Source organism: Notolabrus celidotus, chromosome 16 (genome assembly GCF_009762535.1).
Source record: "Notolabrus celidotus isolate fNotCel1 chromosome 16, fNotCel1.pri, whole genome shotgun sequence".
Classification (NCBI taxonomy): domain Eukaryota; kingdom Metazoa; phylum Chordata; class Actinopteri; order Labriformes; family Labridae; genus Notolabrus; species Notolabrus celidotus.
In genome coordinates, this window is record NC_048287.1 from 7,323,620 (window position 1) to 7,347,062 (window position 23,443).

At 40.9% G+C, this 23,443-nt stretch overlaps 1 protein-coding gene across 4 annotated transcripts; it reads left to right on the top strand.

Annotated features, from left to right (window-relative positions):
* Window positions 1-829: 829 nt before the first annotated feature.
* Window positions 830-23,328, top strand: anln (anillin, actin binding protein). Of its 4 annotated transcripts, XM_034704479.1 has the most exons (25): window positions 830-1,046; window positions 6,351-6,501; window positions 6,585-7,022; window positions 7,306-7,634; window positions 7,854-8,157; window positions 8,251-8,453; window positions 8,538-8,645; window positions 8,728-8,839; window positions 10,105-10,412; window positions 10,494-10,642; window positions 11,719-11,860; window positions 11,984-12,119; window positions 12,354-12,536; window positions 12,899-13,025; window positions 13,155-13,203; window positions 13,961-14,014; window positions 14,117-14,161; window positions 14,651-14,683; window positions 14,806-14,824; window positions 16,110-16,222; window positions 16,495-16,548; window positions 16,774-16,860; window positions 18,347-18,454; window positions 19,067-19,239; window positions 21,397-23,328. In XM_034704479.1, exons 1-25 carry the CDS (start codon window positions 1,029-1,031, stop codon window positions 21,509-21,511), a joined length of 3,558 nt encoding a protein of 1,185 aa, XP_034560370.1. In that variant the 5' UTR covers window positions 830-1,028; the 3' UTR covers window positions 21,512-23,328. The 4 variants fall into 4 exon arrangements, with proteins under 4 accessions (XP_034560370.1, XP_034560372.1, XP_034560371.1 ...); XM_034704481.1 differs by lacking the exon at window positions 16,495-16,548; XM_034704480.1 differs by lacking the exon at window positions 14,117-14,161.
* Window positions 23,329-23,443: the final 115 nt, after the last annotated feature.

A 23,443-nucleotide genomic window follows, 5' to 3' on the forward strand; every position in this document is an offset into this window, starting at 1 on the left:
TAGGGCTGGGCGATAACGATAATTACCATGATATAATTTTTCTTGATATAAATATATGAAATGTTCGATGAAAATGTGATATATTTAAACCTGTCATTACACCCCCCAACCACTGGAAAGGGAGGGGACCCTTGAATGCTAGTTGCCAACCAATATAAAGAAAAATTTGAATCTACCAACTAAAACTTCACTAAAATCTCTTTTTACTCAAAAGACCTGCTTCCTGTTAGCATCGTCAAAAAATAGGGATTCAAGAAGCTCATCAGAGAACTAAACTCCAGACACAAGCTAACAAACGATTTGCTTTCTTCAACTTTCACTCAGGGGCAAAAATCTGCCTTTACATTTAAATGAAATAAGGTTTTGATATTTATCATGACAATAACCGATATCGACTGATATGAAAAATGTTATTGTGACAACATCTTTTACAATTTCGCCCAGCTCTACTGTCACCGTAGTGTACAGAATAGGCAAGGGGCCTCCATCTGCACTTTCTGTGACCATTCTAAGCAGCACACACTGTAACATATGGTTTACATTCTTGGAACTATTCTAAACAGTATACATTTTATATTGTTTTATATCAGATACTTCATTAGTTCCTATATTTAAAATCGGTTGTGTTTAGCATCTTGAATACCCAGATGACTAGCTCATAAAACATGTGAGGTGCCAGAGCAAGTCATATTTATTTCTGTCTCTGGGTGGTGCCTTGTTGTGAAATGACAGTTTCTTTCCTGCACACACGCGGGCTGTGATTGGCTGAGCAAGTACAGCAAAAGAAACGCTCTTCTGATTGGTCTTCAAGCGCTTCCCTTCAACCGTTGGAGTCTGCGCAGTAGGCGCAGCGCTGAAATTCAAATTTGAACGGTAGTTGTTTTTTGTGCAGAGAGAAGAGAAGCTGAGAGAAGAGAGAAGAGAGCCACTCAGCTCCCGCGTCTGTTTTGTGTACACAAAGGAGTGTACAAAACTTTTAACTGTCCAAGTTGTGAAGACATTGCTTGAGTCGGAATCAGCCGTCAAAGATGGATCCGTTTACTGAGGTGAGTCGGTTAGCTAGCTGTTTTGTAGTGAACGTGGTGTGTGTGTGTGTGTGTAGCTCCCAAAGGTAATGTAGTGACCTCCTGCTAATGCGAAGTAACCTAGCATTATATGTCGTGCTATCTTGTTTAATACGCCGGGATTAAAAGCTAAATAGTGTCCAAATGATTTAGAGATGATATAATAATAGCATAGAGGAGTGGATGTGTTGCATTGTAACAGGGTCGATGAAAACCTGTCACGTGTTGTGTCTTTGTCTTATCAGCAGCCAAAACATGTGCAGTTAAAATAACAATGTTGCTTACTCTAAGCTTCTAATTCATGTTTATGTCCGGCCCTGTATATTTGTCAAACTGGCTGTGGGCTTTTAAATAAGGGGAGAGAGGGACTCCCCAGGGCCCCAGAGGAGGAAGGGTCCCTGGGTGTGTTTCTCAGTGAAAAACATGATGCTTGGTCGAGTTTAAAGACAGAAGCTTGAAACCGAAAAGTGAAGGGAAATATTTAAATTAGAAGTTTAAGAATAGTGTGTCTGAATCTGATAGTTATTCATAATGTCAGTCATTATCATACTTCTTAAAAATAACATTTAAAGCTAAATGGAGGGCCTGAAGTAGAACAATAGGGGCCTTGCTTGTGACAGTATATTCCTATGTATACTTAACTCACCTTCAGAGCAGAAAATGTTAAACTAAATAAGTTTTAGTCTGATGTAACTTTAAAAGCAAAACAAACAAATCAATGGTGTGAACAATTGTGACATCGAATCAACAAAATCACAAGGACTGATTGAAACCATAAAAATATATGTGTTTTAATTTATAAAAACCTGTGAAGAGTCATGTGTTACATTGTTGAATTAATTCTTTATTTATATCAAACTGAAAAAGTCATTATCTGCACATTTTCAGCATATTTTGTGGACTTTTTAAATTGTATTGTACGTGTAAAAGAACAAATTATAAAAGCTCATTGATCAGAGCCAGGAAATAACAGACTTAAATTCAATTCACGCCAATTTAATTAAGGTATATTCAACAGAATAACTAGCTGTAATGACAGGAAATGTGAAGCAGAAGCAAGAAAAAACCTGTCGGGTTTGTCAAGTGGCCATCCTAATAAAGACATTCAACATAAAGAGAAAGCTTTAATATAGTACAGAAGATACAGCTAAAGACAACACATAAGGGTTAATAAGAAGGTTTAATATTAAAAGCAGTGGTAAAACACACAAACACACGCACGCACACACAAACACACACACACACACACACACACACACACACACACACACACACACACACACACACACACACACACACACACACACACACACACACACACACGGTGACTTTTAAACCTCCTGTGAGGAACTTTCAGTTTTGGTGGTTTTGGCGGGCCACCGATCTCCCACCAGTGGTTTCAGACATGACAAATCCCTACAAAGAAAGAGTTCATGTTGGTGCTCATGGCCTCGTGTCGGTCATAGAGAGGTTTCAGTATTAATTAAATTTGGAGGAGAAGAGATTGTAAGAAGATAAAAACACAGGATCTTGAAGGGTGTCAATGGATTAGAGAAGTTTAGCAGTGGGGGTAAAGTACTGAGTGTTTCCTCTATACCTTCCTGTAAATATGTTAATCTGAGAAATGGTGGATGTGTGTACAAAACATGTTGACTGCAAATGTTGCAGAGGAATCGTGCCATCGTCTGAGCCTTTCAGTCCCTGTTATTGAGAGTAAAGCTTAAAGTAAAGCTTTGAATTGGTCAGATTTGAATTGAGGTGTGGTTATAACAGTGGTGAGAAGTGTTGGGGCCACATGTGATATCTTTTCATGGGGCAGAGGAGTCCTGGTGGCGCCCCTGAAGGTAGTTAGTAAATCAGCTGAGTCGGTGAGCAGCCTATCCTCTTGTAGAGTGTTATAACATTCATATTCATACAACAACAACCTGAAAAACTCAGCACAGTCTGTTAAACACAGCACTCTGCCTCTATTTAAGGTAATGGTATGTGTCAGCCCTGGATGCTGTCCAACCCTTGGCCCTCTGTGTGATTTCCCCTTTTTGAAGCTCTTACTGTTGATGCAGGCTAAAAGCAGGAATGATTTGTATCCGTGAACCCTCTCTGTAACCTCACTTTTCCCGCCAGTACAGTTTGAAATTCAAATCCAGGAACTAACGAGGAGGAGGAGGAGTGTCTCATTCCTGGGGAATGCTGCTAAAAGTGACTGGAGGTTTTCCACACTGCCTGGAGAAACAGTGCAGCTGTAGGAATGTGTTGGGGCTTGCAGTTAAGAGTACAGCAGCAGTAAATCAGATTGTGTGACAGGCGGGGTGTGAGGCCAAGGGAAGGGAATGTCATGAAAGGAAAAGAGGGCAGGCAAACAGAAGCCTTTTATCTCTGATGGAGAAGGACAGTTGTGTGTCTTGGTGCTTGTAAAAGTGGAGACAAGTCAGTGTACAAAGTCTTGTCCTACATATTTCACCTCTGCAGCGGAAGATGTAGAAACACTGACGCTGTTTTCGAAACCACCTGCTACACACTACCCACAAATGTAGTATGCAGTACGTACTGCACACTTAGGGTTGCACAATTCTGTGAATTTTCAAAGTTGGAAAATATATTTTTTCATAATCCGGACTAAAACAACCAGATTTCATGCAAGTACAGTTGAATATCTCTGCTATTCCTCAATCACATGCACATAGCACACTGCTTACTGCAGGACTATAGAGACCACGCCCCCTACATGCACTGTGCATTCCTCCATCACATGCACACATGGTTTCTAGAATCCTGCAGAGGCTTGAGAAGCTTGAGGGAAGATGCTTTTTTATTTGCATGTTGAATGGGACTTTGTTAGAGGGAGAGCGGCTCTTTTCATTTAACATTTTGAATGGGACTTTGTTGGGATTGCATTTTTGTTCATTTCTGAATGGGTTGGGTCAGGGGATGAGTAATATTTAACTCAACATTCATGTTTTTGTTCTTCAATGAAAGAAGTGATTGTTCAATAAAATATTTAACACTTGATAAAGTTCAACTTACAAATAAATCTGTCTTAATTATATTATTTTGGATTGATGTCTGCTTATAACAAAACAAACATTTATGCTTGGATGTGATACCTTTCCATTAATTTACCCTCAATTCCCAGTTAATTCCCATAATTCCCATGGAGAGTTTCCAAAATTCCCCAACTTAACTTCCAATGGAAATTTAACCAGAAACTTTCCAACCCTTTTCAACCCTATGCATACTACATTTGTGGGTAGTCTGACTGTTCTGTTGGATCTGGTCTGTGGTGTGCTGGGTCAGGCGTCGCTGGATTTCTGGTTTCGGAAAGTGGATTTTTCAATCAGTCCGATGCATACTGAGAACTTTTGCTGAATCAGTACATCCAGGTAGTTTTGGCGTACTGCAGATTTTGCTCTCGTTCACAAACTACATACTGAACTCTGACCAAATCAGTATGTACTGCTAGTAGAGTAGGCTGTTTCAACTTATACTGCTTACCAAAAAGTGGGATTCAAGTTCCTAAAAGCTACAAACTTCAGAAAATGCCGTTTCCCTCTGTTCAAACCTCACAGCTCGTATCACTAGCCTCAGGTTTGAGGTGTAGATTTAACTCTCATGTCTAAGTGTAACCTGAAACATCCAGGTTGGGTCATGTGATGAGTGGATTTTTGAAGAGCAAAAAGTCAGTTTGCTTAGAAATCTTCATCAACAGTGACATGAAACCATGACCCGTTGTGTCTGTTGGCTTTCACTCTAACAGAACTTGTCTGAATGTTTACGAGCCGTGAACATCCGATCGTTGTAGCTCATCACAAAGTTACAGAAGTTACTGAAAGCTTCTTTTGTGTGCGTGCAGAGGGAGGGCGAAACCAATCAACCATCTGACGAGCACTTCTAAAGAAGCGTGATGGCTCTGCCGGCCTCTGAGATGTTACTGTACCTGGCTGTTGTTTGTAAAGACGTCTCGGTGTGTTCACGATGGAGCTTTTGAGGATTATCTCTTCACTTTTATTCGGCCAAGCTAGTTTTTTCACTTCTTCCACAGCTGTATGTTAAGCTTAACCTGAAAACCTTTTGATTTTCTGCATTGTATCATGTTGTGTGCATCAAACAGCTGACTCGAAGCCATCAGAAGAAATCGGAAGAATTGTAATCCCAATAGCTTTGAAATGACTGTTATGAAAAAATTCACCCCCGTACAGTGTGTGCCGATTGAGAAATGAGCTATCCAGACGACATTTGTTTTTTGTACCAGGCTGTAAGCGTATTTATTTCTGCTATAAAGATCGGCTTTTTTGAATTGCTGTGTATGTGGTTTCAGCTACTTCCGGAGCCAGTCTCAAGTGGACACTGGATGGTTGAACTGCAGTTTTTAACACTTCTACATTGGCTTCAATTCTTACGGCCGGATGTTGTCGCTTGCTCAAGACCCAGTGTCTATACACATCTTATTTGTGCATATTTTGTACATATTTCAGTAAAAGTAACACTTTCAGCTCCATCTCAAACACCATTTCTCCAGCTACTGCCACTCACAGATATTTGAAGACCTGGAAGAAGCTGTGAAAGTTGGCAGGAAGAGCAGAGTACAGCAGGCGTTTGTTCTGTCAAGCATGACAATGTGGCAAAAGGTGGAGTCTGCCGTGTCCTCCACGTCTGCTGAGGGAGTGTTAGACACAGAGATGCCTTAAGAAGCAGCTACAGGGCAGAACAGCTGAAATAAATCCTCTCTGGGATCAATCAATCAATCTTTATTTGTATGGCGCCAAATCACAACAAACGTGATCTCAAGATGCTTTCCAAACAGAGCAGGTCTAGACTGTACTCTATGTTCTATTATTAACAAAGACCCAACATCAAGACAGGATAAGATCCAGTCCCATCTTACAGACAGGACTCAGTCTGATCTCATCTTAATCCACCATGAGCAGAGCACTTTGCAGCATTTAGCAAGTTACAGCAGCAAGGACAAACTTTCTTTAACAGGCAGAAACCTCCAGCAGGACCAGACTCATGTTAGACACACATCTGCTGAGACCGAGTTGGGGTTGGAAAGAGGGAAAGATGAGAATAAGAGATAAAGAGTGAGTGATGAAAGTGATGAGCACGTCCGTAGCAGCTGGCGTCTGGAACTCCATCGGTGCATAAATATCAATGCTCAGAATGTGGTGTGCGTGAATTAATGCAGAAGTATAAATAGGTGTTGGGAGGATTTGTAGTTTTCCTCCTGTGTCCAGTGTGTGCATGAAGCAGCCATCTGAGGAATTTCTTTGTGCTTTTTTGTGAAAACAGAAACTGTTGGAGCGGACTCGGGCTCGAAGGGAAAACCTCCAGAAGAAAATGGCGGAGAGACCAAACGCAGCAAACAGAGCGATGGTCAAAAGGCCCAGGGAGCCACTGGTTGACACAAACAGTGTGATCAGTGAGCCAGTCACTGATAAAGGTATGAACAGGTATTGTTGGCCTTTTGTACGCCGAGTTGCAGCTGTACTCTTTACTCATATTTCTCCATCTCTCTCCTCTCAGCTCCACAGGTGTCCTCCAGGCCGTCCCCCTCCAAGCGCAAGTGCTCAGGGGAAAACGTCCAGCCTGCAGCTGGTGAGGAGAATCAGGAGCCCACCATGACACGAGCTGTGACTCAAGTGCTTTCAGATCCTCCCACAGACAAGAAACCCCCCGCTGGCCCCATCGGCGTCCGAACCTCCTCCTCCCTGGAGAGAACTGCTACCCGGCCTGTGGTTCAGTCTCAGCCTGGGCAGCTGAAAACTGCACAGCCGGAGCCAGAGAAGATGACCATCCCTCCTTCTCCTGATCCTCCGAGCAGCAGAGAAGTAGAGGCGGTGCATCTGAGTTCAGCTGTGCAGAGGAGCAAGGAGCACCTGGTGGAAGATCCAGCTCCTTCTGCTGCTGGAATGAAGTCCCGTCTTCAGAGGCTGGCGCAGAGAAAGTTTTGGGATGGAGATGGTAACAATGCTGTTTGAGATATTTGATCTAAATAGGCGGTCGCAATAACTGAAGCATCACGTCCAAACACATGCTAAAGCTAACAGACAGTTGCTGAATCACAAACTAGTAATGGTTCTTGGTACAGTGAAGTTTTTTTCATGTCTGTTTTTTCCTGTTTGAAGCATGTACATTAAATCTATCCTAAGCTTGCTCATGTTAAGTTTCAGGAATTCAAAGTTGTGTGCAGTCCACTCTGTACATTTTCTCCCAACCTAAATCAAACCCTTCTCCACCATTTCAGATAACTCTGATGATGCTGCAGACTGCACCCCAATCTCAGCGATGACAAGACAACCTGAGGTCCCAGCAGTGGTCCCTCCTGCATTCTCAGGTACTCCACTGGGGAGAAAAGGACGACTGGCCAACCTCGCTGCCACCATCGGATCCTGGGAAGATGACCTGAGTCATGCTAACATCCCCAAAGAGCAGGCAAAGGAGAAGCCTGGCAAAGCTGTTCCCAAGGTATCAGTCCAAGGAGACACCGTGGCTTTCAGCACTAAACCAGGTGCTGCGGGTCATGTGGAGGCCAAGGCATCTGCAAGCAGCAAGGCTACACCCTCCTCTAATCAGGTAAGTTTCCATGGGATGGTTTTTATTTTTCAGCTTTATTCGTTATTTGTCTGACTGATTTTAGAGAAACTTAAATTTACACACCGTTAGCCCCTGTCCTTACTTTTGTGTCCCTTTTGTACTGAATGCCCAGTTAGATTCATTGACTGTAAAGACACAACAGCTTCTTCTTTTTCTTCTGGTGTGCCTTGTTGAGATTTTCCTTCATCTTTTCTCCAGGTGGCAAATTCTCTGGTAAAGTCCAGCAGAGTTGTTTTCCCGAGCCCTCAGAAGGTGGACATTCCTGCAGCCAAGCCAGCACTCCAGTCCGTCTCCAGTCCCCAGAAGAGCTCCATCCAGGCCAAAGCCCTTCCGTCCAGTCCCCAGAAGACCTACCCCTCCTCTTCAACATCAGTCCCTCATAGCCCCCTGAAGAACCCTGTCCTTTCCAGGGGTCTCGACCCCACCTCCAGCCCCCAGAAACCTGAACTCCGGGCTAAACCGTCTAATGTCCCACAGGAAAAAGTGACAACCGGAGGACCTGGTGAGTCCTGTCTGAGATTCAGAAAGATATGATGAAGAAAAAAACTGTCATGTTAGTTATTTTCTTCATCTTATCGTGTTAATTTTTTTACAGGTGTGAAATCTTTCCTGGACCGATTTGGAGAGAAGTGTCAGGAGCGTACCAACAACAGCTCCCCAGCAGGGGGTAGCAGTCACAACAAGACCCCAACTGTAACTCCAGCAGTCACACCAAACACCAGACTGGTCCAGGAGAGGCTTAGAGCCGCCCATGCTGCAAACACCACCACTGCAGATCTCACCCAAAGACAGAAACTGGTAGGATAATGTCAGAAACACTGTAGCTTGTCCCATAATTACTCTCATTATTTTGTATCACAAAAATGATCCTTCTCCTTTCAGGAGCGAGAGTCTGAGCTGGCTCAGATTCGCAGTCGCTTCCAGAAGGGAAACAATATGTGGAAAAACAAAGAGGAAGCAGCTGAAACCAACAAAAACACAGACGTCAAGGTCGGTCAACAATCAACCTGACAAACAAAAGAGACGCAGCATGCTCATGCTCTGATAGTAACGGTAAATAATGTGTTTTCAGGAGCAGATTTCCAAACCTGTGGAGGCTGAAGTGGTCCCACGTGAGCCACAGGATGAACCTGCTGTACCTTTTACTCAGAGAACAGATACACCCACAAAGTGCACTCCTCCAGGTATTCACAAATTCTACATCATGGGTTGAGTGATCGCTCAGTAGCATCCATTCATTGTGTTGTTGTTGCACATCTTAACTCTGACTTGGAAAAGGTTTAACTAATTTGAAGTGAAAGCAGCATTTCAAGTGAAAGTTAGATAACACTCCAACAAAGCTGCCTCTTGATGACTTACTACAGCTAACAAGACCATCAGGGAGAAAACTGATTATTTCTATACAGCGATGAGTTACGCTTGTTACTGCTGCCTCTAGTTTGGTGTCAGACAAGGCTAATTACAGACTTCAGATTGGTGCTCTAAGGTTCAAATCCGTGGTTTAAAGTAAGCAGAATGAGATTTATTTTCAGAAAACACTTCCTTACACTTCTACCAGAAAAGCTCAGCAAAGAGATCAGAGGCACCACTGATCTCAGGTTACAATATTAAATAAAAGACTGAACTGTTTTCATAAACCTACAGCAGATTTCCATAAACACAACTTAAACGCTGCTGAGTCTTCTCTGAGAGTCCCGTGGATTTCTATTAAGTAATAACAAACTTCCCTCCACAAGGATAACTTTTCCATCGATGTGTGGATCACATGCATTTCAAACCATTGAGGGATGTTTCATGTGGATCATGGATCAACAGTGATCCATACAGCACCTCTATCAGCATGTTAGTTTCAGCATCATATGAAAAATAATCAGAATTGGGTGCCAGTGGCCTAACGGTCTAACCCCACCCCACATTCAGAGGCTATAGTCCTCATCGCAGAGGTCGCTGGTTTTTACTTCCATCTGCAACCATGTGCAGCATTTCTTCCCCCACTCTCTGCTTCCAATGTTTCCTGACTCTCTTAAGCTGTCATATCAATAAAGGCCAAAATACCCAAAAATATATCTTTAAAAATAATCAGAATGATGCTCAAACCTGGGAGCCTGTAAACACCCTTGATATAGTTACACAGGATTAGAGTAATACCTACTTTAGGGGCTTCAACATAAAAATAAAAACACTACAGTAGTCTCTTTAAGAGATCAATCAAAGAGTTTTTCCCTCATTTATTCACCCTTTTTTCAATTTAGCCTTTAAGATGATATGGAGGGGGAAAATCCTCTTGTGTTTTCAACCACTACACCAAACAGCAGATTTTTAGCTGAACAGTGTCATTCAAGTTATAATGGATTCAAAGATGGACAACAACATTTAAACATTTACAGCTTTGTAAAGGCTTGATGCTCAATAAATTGAATATTGTCTAACGTGTATTGTAAATTTGCAGGTTTCGGGTTGGTGGACACCCCTCCAGCCTCCACATCCAGCCCTCTGAGGGTCGGGGTCCATGCTGCAGAGAAAACCACAGACAAAACCCCAGATGAAGAGCAGGAGGTCGTTAAAGAGATAGAGATGAACGTGGACGGATCCATCAACTCAGAGGTGATCAACGACCTGTTTGATGGGATCCTGGAGCAGAGTGATGATCAGAATGACGAAGAGGAGGAGGAGGAAGATGCTCTGAATATCTCCTCCATGTCTCTCCTCATTCCGCTGGCAGAGACTGTGGTGAAGAGTCCAGACAGAAGAATGATGGTACGAACCAGAGAGATGACGTTTTCTGCTGACTCATGTCCTTCATGTTAGAGTTACTGATAGACCTTGTTTTTGTTTTAGACATCGACTCCAGCCTGCTCGTTCCTCGTTAAGAACAACACTCCAGAAGGTATTTCCAGACCAAGCAAGTTCCAGAGGACAAACATGATCCGGACCGCCTCCTCAGACAGCATTGATGCCGCAGATGAGGACCCCAAACTGCTGTACAGGTAAGAGGAACACCTGATCAGGCACACCATCGTGAAGCTCTACTGTAGCAGTTCTTACAGTTTCTGTACCTCAGCATCAGGAGGTAATGGACATTTGATGGGAACATGACAACCGTCCATGCAGCCAGAATGTGGTTTGACATTGTCTGAATGTCAGCAAATGTTGCTCCTAAACCTTTATATATTGTTCAGCATTAAAGGAGCTGTCTCAGATGTGTAAGCTACCCATGCCATGGACTCTTATGATCCCCATACCATCAGGGAACTGGGCTTTTGTACTGTGTGCTGAAGTCTGGTGGTCCCTGTCCTCTTTAGAGCGGAGGACACAGCGTCCATGATTTCTAAAAAGAATGTCAGATTTTGATTCATCAGACCACAGGACAGTTTTCCACTTCACCTCAGTCCATCTTAAACAGGCTCAGGTCCAGAGAAGTCTGTAATTTCTAGATCATGTGTACATGGTTTTATTTACGATTTGTGGATGTAATGATGAAATGTGTTCTTAGACAATGGTGTGACGTGATTTTGATTGTGGTGATTCTCTACCACAGAGTCATGTCTGTTTTTAATGCAGTACTGCCGGAGGGCCTGAAGATCAGGTCCATCCAGTCTTGGTTTTGGTCCTTGTCCCTTTTGTACAGAGATATCTCCAGATTGAATCTTTTAATGATATGATGTACAGTAGATGATGAAATCCACTCATTCTTTGTCATGTTACTCTGAGGAACATTATTCTCAAACTGTTGAACTATTTGCTCACACAGTCTCTCACAGAGTGGTGAACCTCTTCCCTTCAGAGAGACTCAGCCTCTTTGGAGTCCTTTATATACACAGTCATGTGGCTAACCTGTTTTATCAAGTTGGGAGATGTTCCTCCTTCAGTGTCCTTCAAATTTAAAATGAGCAGATACTTCTCATAAAACAACCACATTTTTCAGTTTCAAATGAAATATATAATTTACATGATTTTCTAAATGTCAAAATCTGTTCTTTATTAGCATTTTACACTGAGTCTGAACTTTTATTGAATGTGTTCATTTTCTTTACATGTATCTGTTTGGCTCTGTGTTTGTCAGCATTGATGCATACAGGTCCATCAGAGTGAAAGAGACGGAGCGACCCGACATTAAACAAGTCATTGTGAGGAAAGAGGACGTCTCGAACCGAGCAGAGGAACCCAGAGGATCCAGTCTCTTCAGTATCAAACAGAAGATGAAGGTCCGGATTACATGCTTTTGATTCATTGCAGATTACAGCACTCAGACTTTATTTCACATACACTTGAAGATTGTTCTGTCAGCCTTGCGTTTCAAGGAATTAATCTCGTCTCTCGTTCTACAGATTCTGACCAATGAGCTGAACCTGCAGCAGACAATCATCCATCAGGCCAGTCAGGCGCTAAACTGCTGCACAGATGAAGAACACGGCAAAGGATCTCAGGTGGAGGCTGAGGCCGAGAGGCTGCTGCTGGTGGCAAGTGAGTCTTCAGTGTTTTGACTTTAAATATCCCTCTTTTTTCCCTCAGAGCGCTGCCTTGTTTTCTGTCCCTTTGGAAATTCTGAGTCCCCCACAAAGAAAACATCTTCATCTTTCTTATTCTGAAGTTTCATCACGACCCAATTTATGCAATATTTCATCAGAGAAGATGTGAGATGTAGCGTCTCCTTGTGGTTGAATCAGAGCATAACTCCTATCATTTTGATTTTCTCAGCGGAGAAGAGAGAGGCGTTGAAAGCCGAGCTGGACCGTCTGAAAGGAGACCCAGCAGGCCAGAAGAAGGTCCCTGCAGCCCCAGAGCCTGCTGGTATGTCTGCCTCCAAAGGCTCCATCACCCTGCAGGAGCTCCGCCTGCCTCTTAAGGCAGAATTTGTCTGCTCCACTGCCAACAAGCCAGGTGGGCCAGAGTTATATTGTCCTTAAACTAAGAGTAAAAATCTACTGATGTACATTTCTCTCTCATGTCTCTTCTGACTTAGAGTCAGTATTGTGCTTTTCTGTTTAATCGTAGTGGCTTAGATGTTTCCTTTGATAGACTGCTGTTTACAGAAGTGTTAGAATTTAAAGCCATGAATACGTCTTTTCTCTTACTTCGTTCTTGCTCAGACGTCCTGCGTAGGATCCAGAAGGGAGGATAAGTTTAATACGTTGAGCACTGGGATTGATACTTCACAGGAACTCCATCTAGATTTAGTTCCCGTATGAGTGTTTTTATTGAAGTGGTGGTTATAATTTCGTTCTGTCTCTTAAATGTTTCAGAGTCCACCAAATACTCCTTCTTCATCATGATTCGAGCCGGAGCAGAGAACACGGTGGCCACGCCGTTAGCCAGCACACACCGCGGCCTCAGCGGGGACACGCTCGCTTTCCCCACCAAGTTCCACATGTAAGTCAGGCGCTTACGTTACATTTTACATTCATCACTATATCACTGTTTACCTTTTGAAGTTTTTAACAGCCCATATTAAACAAGGTAAAGATGCATTTTTACAACATTTCCTCCCTCTTCCTCCAGTCCTGAGGTCTCCAGCAACTTTGAAATTGATATTGAGATCTACGGCCTGGTGAGTAATATCATATTAGTTAGTGGTTTACTAATGCTAAAATTATAATCTCACAATTTATGGACTACATTTTCTATTTTGGAACTTTTTAGAGTTTTAGATTATGTGAAGACATTTATGCTATTTTCAAAATTTGATCAAAGGTTTAAAAAAAAAAAAAAAGTGCACACAAGGAAACTGAAATCTGTTTCTTTGAAGATTTCTTCTTTCATTATTTCAGATAAATATTTTTCTCTGAAGTTGACAGGAAAATTGTTTTGCAACAATTCAGTATCATCCACCTGTACACATTTTTAACTGATCTCATTTCTTATTATTAAGTTACTACAAATACTTACCTGATGCTTCACTTCCCTTTTTAAATATGTACTCATCGCCTCAAAGCTTTGAAATGCTTTTTGCTTGAGATGAATGTGAAAATCTGATCATTCAATTGAATTTGTTTTTTAACCCTACAAAGCGCATGAATATTGTTACAGTCAGAGCCTTGTTGTAATGTTTTTAGCATGTTAACCCCTTTTTTTTCCTTAATGATTTATTTTATATTAACCTATTTTCTTCATTTGGTCATCTATCACATACAACTTCCTGTCTTTTTTGTTTTCATTTTCCTTGCTTACTGAGGTCATAATGGTATTTTAAAGGCTATTAGTCTCATCTTATTATGCCCATTACTCCCTATCTGTACAATATGATATTTTTATACACGGTTCTATTTGTTTGCTGCTTGCTCATGATGATCTAACTACCTCTGCAGATGCAGAAGCGTGAGGTCTGCGTTGACAAGAAGAAAAAGTCCAGCAAGTCGAAGGTAAATCCCGCTCTGACCGAGTGAGTTTCCACTCGTTATTATAAAAGCAGCGATCATTCATGGAAGATGCTTGAATAATTTACAAAGTGTATGTGTGTCCAGATGATATGGAGACAGGTCCATGAGGCCCATGATTTGTGTATGTCGGTATGAATTGATTCAATAAATCCTCACATGTTGGTGGGTGTGCACTGTGGAGTGTAAAGAAGGTCACTAGAGCTGCAACAAACGGTTGTTTTATTATCACTTAGTCAGATGCTTTTTAGCCTCTTTACTTTTTGTTGATTGAAAACAAGTTAAAACAGGGAAATCAATTCAACCTTCATCCCTTAAACTCCTGAGATGTCTTGTTTCTTAAGACCAACATACATCTCCGCTTTAATTTAATGTTAAACAGAGAAAGGCAGGAAACTTCCACAATCACAGATGAAAATGGCACTTTCTGCCTTTTTATATGGATACATCAGTCATCTGACTGTTGCAGAGCTTTAATTGTCAGCACAGCGACACTGTTTCTTTAAAGAGGTTTTAAGGTTTACAGGCATTGCACACATTCCCCCTCAGGTAGTTTGAATTAACAGCTCTATTTCCCTTTGAAGCTAAAACATGTTCACTTTGTTCACTCTTGTGTTTTAGGCTATCACTCCAAAAAGATTCCTTGCCATCACTGTAAGTATTTCAGGCGACTTCTATACGCCTCCTATATTTTAAGCTCTATTAATTGGCTATCTGACTCTTCTAATGTGCCTGAAATTCAGTGTCTTAAACGTTTTATCTTTGTCTCCTTATAGAAAAGCGGACAAACACCAGGTACGTTCACACATCCATTCTATAAACTGTTTACCTGGAGCACTCTGTAACAAGATAAAACTTCAGATTAAAAAAAAAAGAATAAAAACTCGGGTTGTCAAAAGGCATGATCATGTAGATCTTGAAATTAACTCAAGTGTTGCAGCATCAAGCGAAGGGAAATACAAAAACTTGTGACAAAAATGGAACCAAACTAACTCCCTCAAGAGTTTTGCTTTTGATCTGAGCACATTGTTGCTCCTTAAGCTGCTGATTGGACTGTACACTACTCAGAGCATAATAAAGGAAATGTTACTGAAAGTGGTTTAGTACTAGCTGCTGGCTACACCTGGCTGTCTGAGAAGTAGACCATCATCTTTCTAATCGTCTTGTCAGATGAGTCAGAATTTTATGTAATTTTGAATCTATCTGTTTACAATAAAAAGCAGCTCATTATTAACACTCTAAAGTCATATATGGTCTGACAACCCATAATCAAACAGTGCTTTTGTACAGTCAGAACTTCCCCTAAGAACTAGGAACCTTTTGAGGAGCTCTTTAAATTTTGATAGCAGGAACGATGGTAGAAATTTAGTTTCAGTGTAGTTGATCTACCTCTTTAAAAGTCCCTGCTCAAGGAGTAGTACTTTCCAAAAGTACAGGAGCGTTGCTACACTAGCCGTGCACAAACATCCACACACAGAGGAGGGAGGAGGACAGAAGTTTGAACTTCTTATTTTATTATTGTGTCATGCATACAATCATATGCCCCGCCCGGATAGGCTTACAAGACACCATACATTTGTGCCGTCCAGGGTCAGAGCTCTCAGCATGATCATTCCTTGTAGGAAAACTGAGGGAGAAAATTATAACAGAATAAAAAATGCACACTAGCAAACAGCTTTAAGACACTCTGTAGCCAGCGTCTGGCGGGAATACTGTATTACAACCAGGTACTGGTAAAAAAATATGAAAAATTGTGCTTTTATAATGAGAAAATATTCAAAGTAACTCTTCGATTTTTACAAAGTCAACGAGTATTCGAAAATCATTGCCCATCCCTACCTGTTACCTCATGTTATTTAATAATTAATACAGGCTCAGGTTAATTCAGGTCGCAGTGAAAATGCAAACAATGGGACACAGGAACTGTTAAATTCCTTGAGGAGGAGTCCTTTTGAACTAAAAGTTCCTGGTCCATTTGGTCGAAATGTGCCTCAAATCTGTGAATGTAAGGGAACTTGGAGTGGAGTGCTCCTTTGAGCTTTATATGAAGCATGAATGAACTCCCTTTCTCTCTCTGTAGTTGTTGCCAGTCCAGGGGGTCCGAGTGCTGTTCGCACCAGTCACTTCGTCCTGGTCGGATCACACAAGCTCACCTTGTCCTCCATCGGGAAAAACAAATTTCCTCTGGAGAAGGTATCCAATGTTTCACTATGTTCTCCTTGTGTCTTTTTTTTCTCTTCTAAACACTAACACTTAGACTTTAGTTTTCTGCTTCATCCTGCGTTTACTTTCCAGTGTGGCCGGGCTTTTGTTTGAAGTTACTATATCCATCCTGTATGTCTGATGTCTTTGATCATGGCTGTGTATTTGTGTCCAGACTTTTCAGAGACTCACAGTAACTCTGTTTGCTCTCCTGGGTCTGCATGTTCAGCATTCACTTACCTTCCCTGCCATCTTTCTTTTAGATCAAGTATGAAGGAGGTGAAAGAGAACTGCTCAGGGACATGTTTCACACCAAGGTTACTACTCGTCCCTGTTTTCTTTATTTCTGTTTGGGGTGAAGGTGAACATTTTAACTCCGTCCTAACTCTAACAACGTCTGCTCACTAACCGCTCACAAAGGGGATTAACTCTGCTCTTAATTAACGTCTGAGGGAGGCTTTATTTGTCTGAGTGTATCCCTAACATTTCCAGACTGAGATTACGGTGTTTGAGATTTTCAGTGTTTGCTTTCTCATTTCAAGGTGCCGTTCTTGTGTCCTCTGGAGGGTCATGTCTTCCTCCAGATGCAGTGTGAGGTTGGCTCAAAGGTGGAAGGGAAGGGTTTCCTGGTGAGTGGAAGCAGATCAGATCATCCCCACAAGTTAAATAATCTAGAGTTTAGCCTGACCAAGAAGGGCGATATGTACCAATCTCATACCAGCCTTAACACTGGAGAATTAGTGATGATAAATGTGAGCTGGACTAAAGAAGAGACCTTTTCTATACCTGACACTAGCAGTGATTTGACTCTGCAAAGACTCTTGAGAGGCTGCTTTCTTAGACAAACAGCGTTAGTCATATTTTACACTAACAACCATAGGAAGGACCAATGAGCCGTGATGCTCACTGGATGTTCTGCAGGAACTTTGGAGTCAAAGTGCCCTCTGCTGTTCACTTTTCATATTTTTATGGCTTTCCATGATTGAATTTCTGTCTTTTTTTATTTTATTAACATGTTTAAAATACACATCAAGGGATCAGTCAGTAACGTTATGCATGTCTCCCCTCTTCTCCATCTTCCAAAGACAGACCAGCAGTTCAGTTAAAAACAGATTTAAAGCTGCAGTTTTATTAATTTTAAGTTATGCAGTGCCCAAAACAACAAATATGAATGAATGAATATTATTATTTTGGTCATTAATTTGAAAAGAACAAACGTCTACAGTTTGTGTGAGTAGTCATCTCACAAAAAAGATAACACAATTTTACATGTTGGCATTGATTAGTTTACACAATACAATTCACACCAACAAAAAAACAACAACAATGACCAAAAAAGGAGTAGGCTGAAGCCCCAGGCTTATTTATTTTGCCTCTCTTGTACAATCCATGATATTACCCAAAAACAGAAAACAAAGTAACTAAAACAGTTTATATACATTACACTCCTTTAACTCTTATTAGGGCCCGAGCACCGACTGGTGCGAGGAGCTAATTGTATCTGATAGGATTATTTTTCAATTATATTATTCATTTAATATTGTACTAATTAATTAATTTGTACTTTAAAGCTTTTTTTGAAACTCTGCAAAGAACTACAAAATTTCAACTCGTCACTGAGTCTGTTCCATATGTTGACTCCTAAAACTGAAACACATCTGCATTTTATGTTTGTTCTAGCTTTACATGTTCCAAACACACACGTCCATCTGAAATTATAATGCCCTTCTCTTAATCCAAACAAAGTTTGAATACAAATATATGTTGGCTAAACAACATCCAGTCTTTGCTTACAAAAAACTAAACTCAAATTATACCTCACCTGGGCTCTGTAAACACTGGTTTAATCAGGAGCAGCAGGTGAGGGTGAGAACACATGACAGTCGGCTGACATTTAAAGAGGCTGATGCTGTTTTTGGTCCAATCAAGACACAGCAACTGTTTAAACGAAGAACAAATCTGAAACTTTAAAAAAAGTTATTGAGAATGTCAGAAAGCATGCACCTACACCAGTATGTTAATGAGCGGCTCATATTGGTGTATTTTGTCCCTAATGCTTACAGGATCGGTTTGCTGTTGCTTTGTGTTTTAAATAAACATGTTTTCCTCTTCCAGACAATGTTCGAAGATGTCAGCGGCTTCGGAGCGTGGCACAGAAGGTGGTGTGTGTTATCAGGATACTGCATCTCCTACTGGACCTATCCAGATGATGAGAGGCGCAAGGTAACTGAGAACAAGAGTCTTTGTTTGTAGCTTAGTTTAATGGACGACAAATGGAAAACAAGTTAAGGCTCAAGCTTCGTAGATCAACCCATATACGGATCTCACTCTCAGGACGCTGACAACAAATGTTACTAGACTGCTGCTGGGAAACAGTCTGAGGTGAAGGCAGGGTGAAGAATTAGGTGTTCACACATACAGTCCACCCTGAAAAGTTTGAAATATCAGGAGTCAAGTGAACGTGTAGAGATGAGGAAAGTTTCTTTTTTGGCCATTGGCCCTTTAAAATCGTACAGGCACCTTGTATATTTTCATCGGCCTGGATGCCAAGAAAATGTAAACTCATTATCTGTACCTTTCCTGATTTATAATTAATTCTGCTTTAGTTAAATGAAACATTTAATAAATGCTAAGATGTCTTTGTAAAGGGCGGAGAGATCTATCTTTAATGAGAACATTTCTGCAGGACAGTTCACTTAAGTAACATAACATGTCCGTTTGTATGCATGCCGTCACTGTGTGCTCCTCGTTTCCCTTTGAAAAACAGAACACCAGACCCTGTCCGCTCTGTGCAAATCCCTGCTTGATTTCTTACTTCTGTCCCTTGTCTATCAGAACCCCATTGGTCGCATCAACCTGGCTAACTGCACCAGCAAGAAGGTGGAGCCCGTGAACAGAGAGTTCTGTGCCAGACCGAACACATTTGAGCTGATCACAGTGAGACCACAGAGAGAGGACGACAGAGAGACGCTGGTCAGCCAGTGCCAGAACACCATGTGTATCACCAAGTAAGTCCCTGCTGTTTATTACATGTACTCGCATTAATACACTACGGCTGTTGTTAGAATAGACACTATGACACTACTTTTTGATACCACATGTTTTAAAACATTCAATCTCTCTTCATTGTACGGTTGAAAGTCGTGACGCAGACAAATGAGCTCTAAAGTTTAAACTAACAAATTCACCTGTGTGTCTGTGCTCTGCCCTCCATCACACCTGCATCTCTAACAAAGCACCTACACAGCAGACTGTTCAGATTCACAGTTTTACATAATGTACCTTTTGTCAGGCCGCTCTGGCAACACATACAAATTTGAAAGTAACCAGGGCTGGTCGATTATTCAATAATGGTGATTATCGTGATATAATTTTTCGCAATATAAATATAATGAATGTTCGATAAAATATTGATATATTTAAACCTGTTATTACACCCCTCAACCACTGGAAAATGAGGAGGGGCTAATGTGCCTTAAACGCTACTTGCCACCCAACATTAGACAGAAGAATACTGCATTGAACAGCCAATCATGTTGCAATGTGAGAGGTAGGCAGGGCTTAAAGATGTTGGGAGCAGAATGTAAACACAGCTGTGACGAGCTCAAAGCAGAGTCGTTACTTCATTAAATTATGCAAATAAGCTCAACCTGAGAAAAATAAGAATCTACAAACTGAAACTTCACAAAAATCTCATCTTACATTAAAGACCTGCTTCCTGTTAGCACCTTCAGAAATGAAGGATTCAAGAAGTTCATCAGAAAACTAAATCCAGATACAAACTAACAAACCGTCTCCAACTTTCACTCAGGACCAAAAATCTGCCTTTAAATTTAAATGAAATAATGATTTGATTTTTGTCGTGATGATTATCGATATCTACTGATATGAAAAGAATTAGCGCGATAACTTATTTTTTGATATTGCCCAGCTCTACTTGCAACATTAGTATCTATTGCTGATAGAGCAGAGAACACAGACAGCAATGCCATCTTCATTTAGTCCTGAGCTGCAGGCTGTACACCACCTCACAGTGACTGAACACAAGAGTTGACCCAAACACAGCAAATCAGGAATGATAGGAAAATGAGAAACAACAGACACCACAATGTCTAAAGTAAGGGATAGTGTATGGTTAGCAGGTAGTTATGAGAAATAGAATCCCGATGGTGAGAAAAGACTCACTCTGTCAGGATTCTATTTCCCATAACTACCTGCCAACCATGCATTATCCCACTTATTACCTGGCTACTAACTTAAGGTACAGACATGTTGTCATAAGACATTGATTAAAGATTATTTTATTGATTTTAAATGATTTATGTATACAGATTTTAAAAATAGTTCCATGGTGATGGATTCTTCTCTGCCTGTTGCGGTGGATTGAACATGAAACTGTCCTCATTCAGCTCTCCTTCTTCTCTGAGCTCTGCGGTTCACACACCTTTAAAAAGAAACTAATGTCACAACTTTGAACCCTGCTGCTATCATCACCACCACTCATGGTTTAAGTTTCTTTGGAGAGATCGCTATTCTAAAGTTTCTCTCACCTGCTCCGCTCGTTGCTAATATTGATGGATATGATCAATTATGAAAATGTCTGTAGCCTGCTGATTTAGCATGCTAACTGAAACTAACGTTTTAACCACATTGTTTTGATGCTAACGGAAGCTAACGGTTTTACCTCACCTTACGGTCTGTGGTGACAACAAGCAGAAGCTTAATGTGCCGGAACTCTTTTCCACAGATAGGTTTTTCTGTCGTTGCTCATATTAGTGAAAGTTAATAACAGTTGTCAAGAGGTTTAGACCAATCAGAATCAAGAATCTTACACAACCAGAAGATCAGTAAAAAGCCGGGTAATAAACTTGGTTATAATAAGTGTCATAAATCAGAGGGAATATTTTAAACTGAGTCTGCACATTATTATTTGCTCATCATGCTCGTTTTAGAGACCTTTTTCTGGACCAGTTTTGAAAGGCTGGTAATTAAACAGAGGAAATAAAATCAGCTGAGTCTGGGTTTTTGTTTCTGTGGTGTCTAAAAAAATTTAGATTTTTACTAGTATACATTAAAGTAAAAAATTCTGCTATAGTGACAACTTAATCACACTCACAGACATTTTTCTCTGTACAAACGGTGACACTGTTTCTCTGTCTGTGCAGAAACTGGCTGAGTGCGGACACTAAAGACGAGAGGAATCTGTGGATGAGCAAACTGAGCCAGATTGTGGTGGACCTGCGTATGTGGCAGCCCGATGCCTGCTACAAGCCACTGTAATCCCTGCACTCTGTCACACCCAGCCCTCTCTCATGGACTGTCAATATCAGTGACGCATGCAAATACCAAGTGCAATACACAGTGACAACTGTTCAATATTCTTCTTGTGGATGAGGCATCAGACATTTAAGAAGTAGAGGAGAGCAAATAAAGCCATACATTCAGAACATTTCAGTATTCTGTGGAGGAGGAGAAGAAGAAGTCAGCTCTTTGTTTCATACATTTTCACTGTTTGGATGCTTGGATGTTTTTGAGAATATTTCGTGAGCGCGACACATCATGCATGGCTTTAAATTGTTTGATTTCGAAGCTGAAATCAATCTTTATAAATGTTTGAAATTACAGATGAATATTAATTTGAAGCACAACAGTTGTACAATATTTTATCCTGCTTGATGGCACAGAAAAATACTGATACCTTTGGAGGTGTTAACTTTATTTATTAGCTTTTATGACTTCTGGCAGGATTTTCAGGTCTGTTTTCTTCAATACTATGTGCAGATATTTGACACGCACACTTTTATTCTGTATGTTCGTTTATGTTTATGTTGTTTCTGTGTGGAAAACTACTCATGGTCTGCTACATGCTCTGCACAATACACACTTTTTGCAACCACATGCTGGTCAATAACCATGTTTTGTAGATGGACGTGAGACATTTTTGATAAGGGTCCTCGTTTTTATATGACAGAGTTAGACGGATGAGGCAGCCATGTCATTCAATGGTCTCTTGGAATAGCATTTTGGCCGTTACCTCCTGGTTTTCTGGAGTCAAACCAGATTTGGACATGAGCAGAGCTAAGGAGGAGTGAAGGGTGAGCAAACTTAGCTTAAAGTTGTCTTGGTTAGCCAGATGCATCCATAAAAAACATCATCTTAAGTCAAATAGGATGCTCATTTTGAGCAGCGAAACATGGGGGCAGTGTCAGAGTGCCTTTGAGTGTAACTCAACCAAAAACAAGGCTAAAGCATACCCTGTGTTTAATGTCTCTAAATGGGAGCATCATTTAGAAAATAAACATCATTCTTTATTAAAGTAGACCTGAAACTACAGATTGAGATTATAAACCCTTTAGTTTACAGAGGGGATAAATCACCTTAGAAGTAGCTTGTTTCCTCATTCCTCCTCAGTTCTATACAATCTACAACTCATTTGCAATCAGTGGAGTCGCCCCCTGCTGGCCATTACAAAGAATGCAAGTTTAAGGCACTTCCGCATTGTCTGCTCTTTTAAAACAGGTTATTTCCATTCCTTATAAGATAGTCTTGTGTTTAATCACTCCCGGGTTCTGCGCTGACACAGACACATTGCTATTGGTAATCATGGCTAGCTTATTAGCTTGCCGTTACTCAAATGTAATGTAGAAAGATAGGGCTCTAAAGTGATGTCGGTCATGGGGGAGAATTCAGCTTCTGTTTTATTGGCTGCAAACCCTGAGCTCTCAGAATAACTTGTTGGGCACATGATTCGTGTAAATGTACTGCTCCAGTTTCTGTTTTATTTTGAAAGGAGGCAGGTTCTTTTATTTGTAGTAATATATGGAATACGTGACATGTTTTTATACTCGGCTTGTGTTGCTAATAGAGAGTATGTAGCTGATTTTACAGGTGTTCTGTAAATCTGATTTCAGACGTTCACACAGTTTGTGCATGACTCCTACATTTGTTTTCATTATTAAGAATATAACCGCAGGGAGTAAGTTAATGGCTGCAGCGGATACTTTAAAAAACGTCGATATATTCACGTTGTCAGGTGTTTGTGGAAACTTCAATAAATGCCTGCTTTGACCAAAATAAATCAGGTTACTGATGTTGAATTCTTTTCCTGGTTTTATTTAACATTAAACTGAACCTTAAATGGTTTTGAAAGCACAAAAAATATATGTTTTGGGTTTTTTTTATGCACCAGAAAATGTCACTAAGGACTTAGTC